Source organism: Hippocampus comes, unplaced genomic scaffold (genome assembly GCF_001891065.2).
Source record: "Hippocampus comes isolate QL1 unplaced genomic scaffold, H_comes_QL1_v1.1 scaffold174, whole genome shotgun sequence".
NCBI lineage: Eukaryota > Metazoa > Chordata > Actinopteri > Syngnathiformes > Syngnathidae > Hippocampus > Hippocampus comes.
In genome coordinates, this window is record NW_017805983.1 from 2,000,152 (window position 1) to 2,012,380 (window position 12,229).

The 12,229-nt window shown below is 42.8% G+C and overlaps 2 protein-coding genes across 4 annotated transcripts; one reads left to right on the forward strand and one right to left on the reverse strand.

The window, feature by feature from the left end:
- Positions 1 to 274: 274 nt before the first annotated feature.
- pcid2 (PCI domain containing 2) lies at positions 275 to 6,384 on the forward strand. 2 transcript variants are annotated; one of them, XM_019891246.1, is made up of 15 exons: positions 275 to 389; positions 767 to 831; positions 926 to 1,015; positions 1,607 to 1,680; positions 1,761 to 1,826; positions 1,918 to 1,959; positions 2,251 to 2,305; positions 2,425 to 2,528; positions 3,413 to 3,488; positions 3,628 to 3,769; positions 3,853 to 3,953; positions 4,041 to 4,114; positions 5,483 to 5,608; positions 5,684 to 5,807; positions 5,883 to 6,384. In XM_019891246.1, exons 2-15 carry the CDS (start codon positions 796 to 798, stop codon positions 5,970 to 5,972), a joined length of 1,200 nt encoding a protein of 399 aa, XP_019746805.1. In that variant the 5' UTR covers positions 275 to 389; positions 767 to 795; the 3' UTR covers positions 5,973 to 6,384. The 2 variants fall into 2 exon arrangements, with proteins under 2 accessions (XP_019746805.1, XP_019746806.1); XM_019891247.1 differs by lacking the exons at positions 275 to 389; positions 767 to 831; positions 926 to 1,015 and adding an exon at positions 1,040 to 1,159.
- Positions 6,385 to 6,651: 267 nt separating this feature from the next.
- Positions 6,652 to 12,214, reverse strand: prozb (protein Z, vitamin K-dependent plasma glycoprotein b). Of its 2 annotated transcripts, XM_019891244.1 has the most exons (8): positions 11,913 to 12,214; positions 10,290 to 10,453; positions 10,192 to 10,216; positions 8,737 to 8,916; positions 8,531 to 8,662; positions 8,379 to 8,455; positions 7,848 to 7,980; positions 6,652 to 7,770 (listed from the first exon to the last, which is right to left on the reverse strand). In XM_019891244.1, exons 1-8 carry the CDS (start codon positions 11,986 to 11,988, stop codon positions 7,172 to 7,174), a joined length of 1,386 nt encoding a protein of 461 aa, XP_019746803.1. In that variant the 5' UTR covers positions 11,989 to 12,214; the 3' UTR covers positions 6,652 to 7,171. The 2 variants fall into 2 exon arrangements, with proteins under 2 accessions (XP_019746803.1, XP_019746804.1); XM_019891245.1 differs by lacking the exons at positions 10,192 to 10,216; positions 10,290 to 10,453.
- Between the last annotated feature and the right edge of the window lie 15 nt (positions 12,215 to 12,229).

The following is a 12,229-nucleotide window of genomic DNA, read 5'->3' on the forward strand; positions in this document are numbered from 1 at the left end:
AAACCACTTGTGACAATATGGTATAGTTGATTTTTTGGTTTTTAATTCACAGTACTATATCGCACTTATTTGGTTTTGTTGATTATTTTCAGGGAACATAAAGTGACAGACACAACAAATAAATCTTCTTCCATTTGCTCGATAACCTAAATAATATAATTTACCCGTTTCGCCACTTTGTATGAATTTTTTTTTCAGGTTTTGCTAATGTAAAAGGGTAGGCTGATAGGGGGCAGCAATGCGCCAAAATGTATCCAGTATGCCAAGCATGAGCAAGAGAGAAGAATTTTGTACCGGAAGTTAATTTGAAGAAAATTATGACCCGGATGTAAATTCCACTGTCACTTAATTCGAATGCTTATTTCGTGGGATACAAAGTTGGAACAAAGGTACGTTCTTATACATAGTCAATGTCGATATGAATATCGAATTTACATCATCAAAACCGAGTGTAATTTGTTTATATTCCACTAGAAACAGTCAGATGAAGTGTTAATTTCGCTGCTACTTTTGTGGGGGACAAAAGATGACGCGTTCTTAACTTTTTCTCTCCAATATTCTACAATATTCTGATTAATTCGCGTACATGCAAAATAAGTGTTCCACTGCTTCAACCCTAAAGAAACTCAGACTGAGCTGTCCGTTTGTCATATCTCGTTGCGGTTGCCATAGCCCCACCGTGCACAACTCGCTACGCTTTCAACGATTTATCGTACGTACAATTTTGGTTCTCATAGTTTGCGTTTTTAACCATGATTCTTCGTAGGGAGAAGTTGCCGCTGGGACGAATACATCATGGCTCACATCACCATCAACCAGTACCTGCAGCAGGTGATGTCTGACGTCATCAACGTGAAAATAGACCAAAGTACTGTATATTCCTGGAGATGTTCATCAGCTCAACAGGCTTCTTGTCCTCGTGCAGGCATATGAAGCCATTGAAAACCAGAAGGGGACAGTCTGCGCTGAGCTGCTTTCCTTTAAACACCCCCACGTAGCCAACCCTCGGCTCCAGGTGTGGCTCCACCCACTTCAATACCTATACATAGTCAGATACAGTATAGAGACACAGATGAAGAGTTTCACAACTGACTCAGTAAGATGCCATAATGGTAATATTTATTCGTCATGTTTTGCATAGGATAAAGCATATATGCTTGTGAGTATTCTTATACTGCCTATCCACAACATGTTTTTTCCCCACCCTTTGTAAAACAGTGACATTGATGCTATTTGTTAGCCACCCTATGTCGTTTTTATTGGGTGTTTGTATTCATCTAGCAGACTTTCCCAAGGTAAAGTTATGTGTTTAAATGCACAATGTTTAATTCTCTTTGTTTTATTTTTACTTTGAAAGTAAACTTCAACTGGGAGTGGCATTAAATTTCTTTAAGACTTTTTTTTTCTTTTTTATGATTGGTTCACTATATGTGAAACGGCTGCTTGTTGTGAAGTGAGTTGAGTTCGCTGCCACCAGGTCATACTCATATCTTACATTTTTGTTCCCAATTCGAAGCAAAAAGAAAAAAGTTAATTCATGAGTAATAAACCTTAAATAGATGTCCATTCATTGTTGCTCAGATCTAGATTTGTGTGCCTGTTTCAGTTGGCCAATCCAGAGGACAAATGTCAACAGGTTCTGGAGCCGCCATATGACGAGATGGTGGCTGCTCATCTCAGGTGGAGTGGGATATTGTGTTCATAGTGTATTGAGAAGTGATCAGAGTCTGTATCTCACAGCCCTATTTCTTGTTTGCCAGATGTACATATGCAGTTGCCAATCACGACTTTGTAGAAGCCTACAAGTTCCAGACCATTGTCGTCCAATATCCTTTATAATGCCATCAGCACTCAATCAATAATAAATTATGATTACAGTGCACGTCAGCACTCCCTGTTGCCTCCTTGACTTCTCACATCCTTTTTGAGGGCGTTTCAGTCCCACAAAGAGGAGAACTGGTAAGTGGCATCTACATTGGGCCTTCCCATCCATGTTAATCAAAGCCCAATTGTCAAATGTTTATAAAAAGATGAACCTGACCAATTATTTTGTTGTGTGGGTTGTGTTTAGAGTACGCCCCCAACCCCGTCCCTGATCTACTTGGAAAATGGTCAGGGCCTGCATTCGTAAATGTTGAAGCCAACCTTTTCAGTATTTCTGTATATATGGGGTCAGATTAGCATAAACACCGGAAGCAAAAGGTCGTCATTCAGAAAGTAGCATTCTCTCTTCTGTCTTTGTGCTTTTAGGGCGCTCCCTGTGATGTTCACTGTCACTCTGGATCTCAGGATATTTGCCAACAATGTAAGAATGTTCATCATCATCATTTTTTTTTTTTTTTTGGTTGATTAAAAATGTTCTCGTCAATGAATTGATTCAGCTGGCATTCATTAAGGCTGAATATCTACTGTATATGGTTTCAGGCACAGCAGCAGTTGCAACAGAAGGGCAAAGGTCAGCCGAGTGAAATGCTGGAAAAAGCAGCCGAGCAACTGATGAGCTGCTTTCGAATTTGTGCCAGTGACAAGTTAGTCATCATAATAAATCGAACCAAATGTATAGCACTTTTCTCCATTGTGTTCCACATTCATGCCATGTATTTATATATAAAGTAATGCATTGTAACTTGCTGCTCCTTGTGTAGCTATGGCATATGTTGTTGTCATTAGAAAATAAGCATGTTTAAGAAAATGATAGAATTACATTCTAAGCACATATTGATGTCATATTGCTAATTAACATACCACGTTTTTCCACGTGGTTTTGAAATGTTATCGTTCAGTGAAACTAAGGTTGAACCCTTTGGCCATAGCATTACTCCAAAAGGAATGCCTGACACATACATACACTGCATTCCACCATACCAAGAATGGTGGAGGCAGTGTCATTCTTTGGAACTTAGTTCTTCTACTGGAACTGGAGCATAAATTGGCATCGTGTTTGTTGTTGATTTTAAATGCCGGCTGGTGTGTCATGGCTTCCATTTATTAACATTAGTTTGGGTGTGATTGGTTAATTTTGAACACAGCCCCATCCTAATTTTAAGAGGTTGTGCATATTTGTGTAGGTCTTATCTCAGTTGATTAGTTTTGCGTCCAGCCTCAAAAACCTTTTTTTTTAAAAATTAACCCTTTCATGCACCCTGTAACCTGATAACATGATAAATCTGTCCAATGTAGTAAATGCTGTCCCCAAAAGGATTAAATTGAGGTGTAGAGGTTAAAGATGACAATGTTGGAAAAGGTTTTGAAATTATTTATTCTGGTGTCATTTTTTTTTCGATTATATTACAAAAACCTGCAATTTCCTTCTGTAGCCACGCTAGATGTTAGTATGTGTTTGAAAGCTTGTTCGGTGTGGCCCTCCTGCCCTGCCTGAATCTCATTCCTGTCTTCACTATTTTCTTTGCAGTCGAGCCGGGATCGATGACTCAAAGAAGTGGGGCATGATGTTTCTAAGCAACCAGCTCTTCAAGATCTATTTTAAGGTCTCAAGTCTTTTGTATGTTTGGTTAATTGATATACTGATGACCTGTTCTCCGCTAATTGAAGCAGGTGGCCGATTTTTGACTGTGGATTGAGTATGTTGATGGTTTGCACATGTGCAAATGTGTGTTTTGGATTCAGATCAATAAACTGCATTTGTGCAAGCCGCTCATCAGGGCTATCGACAGCTCCAACTTGAAGAATGACTACAGTCCCGCCCAGAAGGTCACATACAAATACTATGTGGGCCGCAAGGCCATGTTTGACAGTGATTTCAAACCAGGTAGCTTCGTTTATGATGTCATCAGACCAAATGAAGATCAGCGTGTGGTATGAGCACAATTGTTGTATCTGCGCCCCCCGCAGCCGAGGAGTTTCTGTCCTATTCCTTCCAACACTGCCATCGCGCCAGTCGAAAGAACAAGAGAATGATTCTCATCTACTTGCTGCCTGTCAAGATGCTGCTGGTCAGATGGCTTGCCTGTAGAACAACTTTGAACTTCGCTCATATTTTAACTCTAACTGGACCTGGTCTAATCCTGCGAATGTTTTAGGGCCACATGCCGAAACTTCAGCTCCTGGAAAAGTATGACCTTCTGCAGTTCTCCCAAGTCACCAAAGCTGTCAGGTAGAGTGTGTGTGTGTGTGTGTGTGTGTGTGCGCGCGCACACACACACACACACTCTCCCAAGTCACCAAAGCTGTCAGGTAGAGTGTGTGTGTGTGTGTGCGCACGCACGCACACAAATGTAATAGGATACGTTTTACAACAGAGTGGTCAACCCGCGGCTCGCGAGCCGCATGCGGCTCTTTTGCTGGTTCAATGCGGCTCCCAGGCTTTCACACAACAAGCGTCGAAACGCCACGGCAGTGGCGATGCCATTCAAACGAAGGCGCTAACTACACAGAACGTACTACGTCAGCCTATCATCAATCCCGTTACTTGATTGACATAGAGGGCAACCAATCAGATGACTGCATCACCGCTCATGCGCAAACAACGGCGCTAAGCGCTAAGCTAGTCAGCGAATTCGCTCTGATTTTAAGGCAGGGGTGCCCAATACGTCGATCAGAATCGACCGGGAGCCAGCAAACTGGTACCAAGTCGACCGCAAGGTGTGGGAGGAGGAGGAAATGGGTGGGGAAAAAAATATTTGTTTGTTTGTATCTTGAGCTTTCGTTCATTTTCGGCCCGTTCCGACTGTTGCTCATCGTGGTGTGCGTGCATGTGAGCGCGAGTGCGTGCGTGTGAGCGCGTGTGCGTGTGCTTGTATGCTTGCACGTGAGCGATCGGGTCGTTTGTGGGAAGTTTCGCTTCAAAAGTCGATCTTTGGCCAAAAAAGTGTGTGTGTGTGTGTGTGTGTGTGTGTGTGTGTGTGTGCGCGCGCGCGCGCGCGAGGAAGGGTATGATGTGGCTCTTTGCAGTAACAGTAGTAAAAAAATTGGCTCTTCGTCTCTGACTGGTTGGCCACCCCTGTTGTACAATCTCACTAAGGCATTCATCCAAATTTAGTAGAACACCAGCCAATTCAATGTTTATGCCACAGCTTCTCGAAATTAACAGCATCGGAAATTCTGGAAATGTTTTCCTCATGTTTCTCTCGTAGTTAATACACCATTAGATGTAGAAATAAGAATTATTTGGAATACACATCGTCCTCCATGAATTTACCATTTAAGAATGGTTATTTACTCTTCTTGAACAGAAGAACAGAAAAGTGAGTTTAATTGTTGACTTTCTAGAGAAGCCCAGTGAGCCGGCTCAAACTTGGGTCTGAAAAATGGGGCTGCTTCTTGAAAGCAGACATCACTGTTCAAAATGGCAGAGCGTTGAAACAAGATCACTAGAATTAAAAGAATCCACATTCAAGCAATTAATGATGCTGGGTTGTCTCTTCTGACTTTCGTGACAGGTGGTCTCATACATTTATGAATTAGGGTGTGTATTCCATGTTGGAATCCCTGGCATGTGTGTTTGTACGTGTCCGTGTATCAGTGACGGGAACCTGCTGTTGCTGAACGAGGCTCTGTCCAAACATGAGACCTTCTTCATCCGCTGTGGCATCTTTCTTATCCTGGAAAAGCTCAAGATCATCACTTATCGGAACCTCTTCAAGAAAGTGTGAGCGTCTTCTGACTTGCTGAGAGCAACGTGAGCTGAGGGTCCGGCTAAGCTCTTCTTGTCATCTGTGTTCAGGTACCTGCTGCTGAAGACCCACCAGTTGCCTTTGGACACATTCCTGGTGGCTCTGAAGATGATGAGGGTAGATGATGTTGATGTGGATGAGGTGCAGTGTATCCTGGCTAACCTCATCTACATGGTGAGTGCACATGAGCGAACACGTCGACACGGACGGACACGGGAAGGAATGCTGACACGGTTTCTCTGCTCTCAGGGTCACATCAAAGGTTACATCTCACATCAGCACCAGAAGCTTGTGGTCAGCAAACAGAATCCCTTCCCTCCGTTGTCTTCAGTCTCCTAGGCTGCGTTCAACTTAAACTCAACTCAAAATATTTTTTTTATTTGTAACATGCTGTTAATCATGAAATGAAAGTGGCTGCTTTGTATGTGCGCTGTGACTCCTTCATTCTTGAACATTGTTGTGTTTAAGGGGTGTCCCGATATGATATTAAATTCGGTTATCGGTCCGATATCAGCCCCAAAAAAAAAAAAAAAACTGTATCCGATTATGTCGTCATATACAAGCAGTCCATTCCAGACTCCAATCTTGCTCTTCTATCCAGCACCTCAAAAGAATATAATTTTTTTTCTTGAAATTTTTTGAAAAATTTATTTTGTATTTATTGTGTTCAAGTGCTGTACATTAACATCTTTGCAGTAGAATTTGTGGAACCCAACTGTTTGGAATAAATTAAATGGGTCATATTTTCTCATACCTACTGTTTCTAACTATTGTTCTTTATTTAAATAGTACCAGCCGATCAAGTGTTTTCTAACATTTCACATTTAAAAAAAAAAAAAAAAAACTAAATAAAAACAATTATCATTCCTGCTGATATCGTATCGCATCGATATCGGACATTACCCTAGCCTGCAATGTTGGTATTGTATCAGAAGTGAAAACATTGTATCGGGACACCCCTCTTCGCATTCATAATTAGGAATAGGCATTTAGCTACATTAGTGATTTGACATACAGGTTTTATTGTCTGGATTCATTCTACACGTTTATTTTTTGTCTGCGATTTGGAGAAAAAAAAAGTTGTTTTCGCATTTCATCATTTTTGACTCTTCCTGTCCCCAATCTCAGTCAGTCCTTCAAAGGTTCCCATCCTCCACAGACATGATTTCTCATTTTAGGCCACAGATGTCAAATATGATTTTATGTGCCCCGCTAAGCAAATCATGTGCAACTGGTTCATAGTACACGTTCAGAACGATACTAAAATTGCAGTGAGATATTCCAAACAAACAAAGTTTTGAGCAAATCAGATAGATTGAGCAACGTTTGAACAAATTGTTCACCTTGACTTCTGATTTCAAAATGAATTATCAATCAGTTTCTTGTGTACAGGTACATATAATAATAGGATGATAACAGCCCTCTGAGCGAAGGCGTCACTACAATGCGGCCAGTGGCTAAAATTTCTCGTAATATACAGAAGAGAACATTCTTGGTGTGCAAATGTGTGAGTCGGTCACTCATGAGCTGTCCCAGTTTTAGGTTCTTTTTGACTGTTGGGTTGTGCTGTCGTGTGATTGAATGGCCTCCAGATGCTGTCTTATCCAGACCAGGTGTCGGGACACTTTGGTGAAGACCAGCCCGTTCCCCAGACATCCTTTAGGTGGCACGATGAGCAGCCCAGTCAGAAACGCCGTCCCTTTTTCCACGGTGGCGAGAGGCATTGCGGACAACAGACCGCCACATTGCCAATCTGTTGAACTTAATCCATCGCCACTACCCTTCTGCGTTGATTTCTGACCGTGCATCACTATTTTTCCAGTCCGTCCCGTCACGCAGAACATTTTATTGCTGAGTGGGAGTGAGACGTTGAGCTGGCCGCGACAGTCGTCCAAACTCATGTAGATGAGGTTCTGGTCCAGATGTTGGTTCATGCTTGCTGCGACACCAAACTTCCCAGAATTCATTAGGATGTTTTCACTGAAATCCTTGGTGGGCAGGCAAAGGTGGCGGACGGTGGGGCCAAGGGGCAATGGGGAGGTCAGCTCCAGGAGGGCCAGGTCGTTGTCATGGTGGTTTTGAATGAAACGTTTGTGGATGTGGAAAGCCTTAACGGACATTGTTGTGTCCAGGTTACCTAAGAGAAAATCAGCAGCCTTTATTTGGTCATTATATACTGGAGTCATGTCATCAGAGAAATTTTGATGGAATTACCAGCGACGACAAAAAAATTGGAAGCTTGCGGGTGAGATTCCCGCAGGAGGCAACTGGCAGCAGTTAGGACGGCGCGCGGACCCAACAAAACACCGGCACATAGCTCCGTCCCTCCGCTCGCCAGCAGCAGTGCCTGGAGACAATCGACACATTCACGGAGGACGCTTGCTCACGCAGCCTCAGACAAGATATTTTTTTTTTTTTTTCTTGGGTGGGGACGGAGGGTCAATGTAGAGAGATAATGGGTGCACAAATCATTCATTTGTGGCTGCTCAGTGGTTTTGACTTTGTGTTGGACATTTGAAGAAGCAAATTGAGTGCACTTTCTCTAAAAATGGAAAGGTTGAAGTGGAGGCTTCTAACAAAGGTGCGGTCCATTTGCTTACCTCAACGTCCAAATTTTTAATGGGAATGATCTCAAACCCATAAATTAGTATTTTCTGTCCACATTCTATCTATATTCTGATTAAGATTCATGTTATGTCTAAAGTACTAATGTCACCAAAACATGTGATGTAGTGTTCATGTTACCTGCCACGGACAGTTTCCGTGCTGACACATCGATACTGTCTCAGCGGAGCCAAAAAGTCTTCCACAAGGAAGCTCCCCTGAAGAAAGACCAGATGTTCGATTGATGTCAGATGTCAGAGGTGTACTGCTTGTGAGTGGTTGTTGTTTGGAACCTTCAGGCAGGCAACTTCGTCCATCACTGTGCAGTTTGAATCCTGCCACGCAGGAGCACGTGAAAGCATGAGAAGTCGCCGTGCACAGCTGGTGACAAACGTTGGGGCCTTCGGTGGGACACGGGAACCTTCCTAAAACATAACAGACGTTGAAGCAAGAGTGTCAGACCACGTGACAGGATATTTGAACCATCTCTGAGGCTTACCTGCTACCACTTCTGCTTTTTGGATCCCTCCTTCATCTTCCTGGCTGTTCATGTCTGCCTGGGCTTCCAGTTGGCAAATGATTCCATGGTTGGGGGAGGAGCAGGAGCAGTGGAATCCGCCTGGCTTATAAGTGCAGTTCCCACCATGAAGGCAGGGGTTGGGCTTGCAATGGTCCCGATCTGTCACAAATAAAAACGGGATGGCTATAATAAATGAATTCATTCATGGACTGAAGCAAAGGGGAGGCAGGGCGGATTTCTGTATTTGACGGCCAATTCACAGGAGTCACATGCAAGAAAGAAGTCTCAAGTCCCAAAGCGCTGTGGCAAAACTCAAGGTAGGTAAAGCAATTCATAGAATTTTTTTTTTCCAAAAAAACAAACAAATGGCACACGATCGTGAAAATGTAGCTTTTCAAATTTCAACAGGTAAGACCTGTCAAGTCATGTGCTTCACGGTGAGTGGGCTCTTCCACAAATTCTAGCCAAGCAAGTCCAATCATTGGTGACTTGAGCCTGACTGGAGTCAAGTCATGTGACTAAAATCATAAAAAGTAAAAAGGGAAGGTTGTCAGATTCAGGACTGTTTTTTTGAAACAAATAATGTTTGTTCTCAATATTGCTACACCATTTCCATAGAAAGACGTGGAAACCTGCAGCTTTGAGACTTCTTCAGCTTATTTTCAGCTGTTGGATTGACTTCACAACAAGAATCTGTAAGCTTCACTTCTTTTGTCTTACACATTTTTATATCGTTGCTTTGATATATTTGGCAAGTGCATTGCATTGGCAGGATGTCTAGCTCACAATTTAAGGTTTTCATTGAGGCTTACGTGCATGTTTTTCAGATGTGAGAGCAAGCTGGAGTGTGCGGAGAAAACCCATTTGAGCACGGGAAGATCATTCAAACGCCACACAGGTAGGCCTCAGCTGTCATTCCAACCCACAACCTCAGAACGGTGAGGCAGACATGGTAACCACTAGTCCTCAGTGCTTCTATATCCAAACTGTGGTGGTGGTTTTGTTGTTTTTTTTCTAAGGGACTTTTTGGAACATAATTTCTCCTTGAAATCTCATGTCAGTGTAGAGAAGAAGTCGAAACATCATCATTCTGTCATTTCGACATTTTGACTTTTCTCAGTGGCACTGCCTTGACCAAATGACATGGAAGGGTTTGCTTTTGACTCATTCCATCAGAGAAGTTTTGGTTTTGGCCACCTGTAAGTAGATGTAGTAGTAGTAGATTTTTTTGAAACATCATCATTCTGTCATTTCGACAGGCAGTGGCCTTGACCAAATGACATGGAAGGGTTTGCTTATGACTCATTCCATCAGAGAAGTTTTGGTTTTGGCCACCTGTAAGTAGATGTAGTAGTAGTAGATTTTTTTTTTTAACATGCCATTTCCCAATTTGTAACTAGCCCCAGTCAGCAAATTTCATTGTAATGAACTTACTCTCGTAAGTGCTCCAGAACTTGACCTGTCGGGATAGAAACATTTTGAAACCTGAAGCAGAAGACGAGCACAGGTGATGCACTACTGAATGGGCTGACCGTCTTGTCGTGGTCTTCAAAATACTCCCTGGCCTCCTCAAAAGTGCAGCGCTCCTCGTGACATTCCCGCTCCAGGTTGCCCTGCAGGATCTCCTCCACCAGGAAGTAGTTTGCTCGTTTGGAACGCAGGAAAATGCTTTGTGCAGCTGGAGCCTGCACAAACACTGCAACGCCACGCAATCATCAATAATTGTATCACATTGGGATGCACGTTAGTATTAGGGTTACTAGTATGAGTGCAGAAGGCCACCTCCATATCTGGGCAAAGATTTTGATGCCTGTGACTTGCCTGCCATTATCACATGAGAGCCGTGTTCCCGTTATACTCTGCCACTAGTCACTTAGGGTCACAGAATATTTCAAGAACAAACTACAACTGATCTAAATGCAAACTGCAAAGAGAATCTGTTGCCAGTCAAGAACACTTGATTCCTACACTTGATGTCAGTCAAACGTATTACTTTTACACTATGACAAGCAGACAGCATGGCGCAGAAGTCATCATACTATCCACCGTCACATGGTTTCATCAATTAAAATAGACCAATCTGGCCCAACGCACTCGTTATACAAGCAGAAAAAAACCGAGAATAAAAAAAAACATTGATCACAATTTGCAACATGGCATCAGCCATTGTTGATGATCAATCACTCTGAATGGCTGTTGACTGGCGAATCAGTGCATGAGATAGAAGTAGACTATGTGCAACGGCAAAGAAAATAGAATTACCGAAAACATTAAGATCAACAAAACGCTTTTTACTTTGACTCCTTCCTGCTTGCATGATAAGATTTAAGATATTTAAGATATCCTTTATTTGTCCCACACTGGGGAAATTTACAGTGTACAGCAGCAAAATTGGTAGGTAGAAAGAAGAAAAAACAAAGTGTTTGCATGCACAAAAATAAGTGAGTTGGACTGCGCAATTGATTTCATTTCATGAAACCCTGACTGTGGACGCTTTGATAAACCATGACTTCTCTGTTGCAGAGACGGTTACAAGAAGGTGAATGATGTGCGCACATGCACATACCCCCCCAGTCCCCACCACCTCACGGAGGCTTTCTATCACCCTGGTCACCCCACTGAAAAAGCTCTAGCTACGCCCCTGGCTGTATTCTATCACTAATGTGCGCTAATGCATTGGCAAAGCCAGAATTACATTTAAACTTTTATGACAAGCAGTTCTATGCTTTTCTAAATATAAAATTATTCATGAAAAAAAAATGATGTATGGTGTTCTTGTGCTGCGTGACCATGTCCCGGTATTCTTACGCCCCCTCAGAAAACTACTGAACTGTAGTTTATTGGACATCGTTTGTAACCTAAATTGTGCTTGCATCCACTTTAAAACAGGAGAAAATCCAGTGAGACTCGCCGTGCCCTTCAGGACTGGCCTAAAACCTGGCAAATTATTGTTTTCCCACTTTGTACAGAAGAAACATGAACAGCACCAACTATTTTTGGAGGTCAGGCTTCCACTTTAACTGGAAGGACTAAAAAAAGTAAATAAATGTAGCGTTTGTGTCATGTTTTCATTTGGATGACCTACAAGCACAAAGATGCTCCAAAAAGTAGCAGACCGTCTCACAAGATATTGAGCAAAAAGTTTGAATTCTTACCGTCTGCTTTGCCAAGGACCTGAAGGCCGCTTGCAAGCGAGATGAACAAGAGGAGACCCACTCCAGCGAGCGCCATGACACCGAGTGGTCAACCAGTGTCGTCACATCCCGGTGGCAAAGCTCTCTCGCCCAGCTCCGACCAACACGTGGTCGTCCATGACATCCGTGAGTCCCAGGGTCGCCTCCTGAATGTTTGTCTGTCCTCAGCACGTGTTAACATCAAGTGCAGCTTGCGGGAAACGCCGTGTTCTTGGACTCCGACCTCCCCAAACAAGCGTGTTTGTTTATTCGTTTTATTTGCGCAGGGGGGCAGCTCC

Coding starts and splice junctions, on each gene's coding strand:
- prozb (XM_019891244.1), bottom strand. CDS start 11,988: ATGGCGCTCGCTGGAGTGGGTCTCCTCTTGTTCATCTCGCTTGCAAGC. Junction 8,663..8,736: donor AAAAGCAGAAGTGGTAGCAG/GTAAGCCTCAGA, acceptor GTTATGTTTTAG/GAAGGTTCCCGTGTCCCACC. Junction 8,456..8,530: donor ACGAAGTTGCCTGCCTGAAG/GTTCCAAACAAC, acceptor GTCTTTCTTCAG/GGGAGCTTCCTTGTGGAAGA.
- pcid2 (XM_019891246.1), top strand. CDS start 796: ATGGCTCACATCACCATCAACCAGTACCTGCAGCAG. Junction 1,681..1,760: donor ATGGTGGCTGCTCATCTCAG/GTGGAGTGGGAT, acceptor CTTGTTTGCCAG/ATGTACATATGCAGTTGCCA. Junction 2,306..2,424: donor TCAGGATATTTGCCAACAAT/GTAAGAATGTTC, acceptor ATATGGTTTCAG/GCACAGCAGCAGTTGCAACA.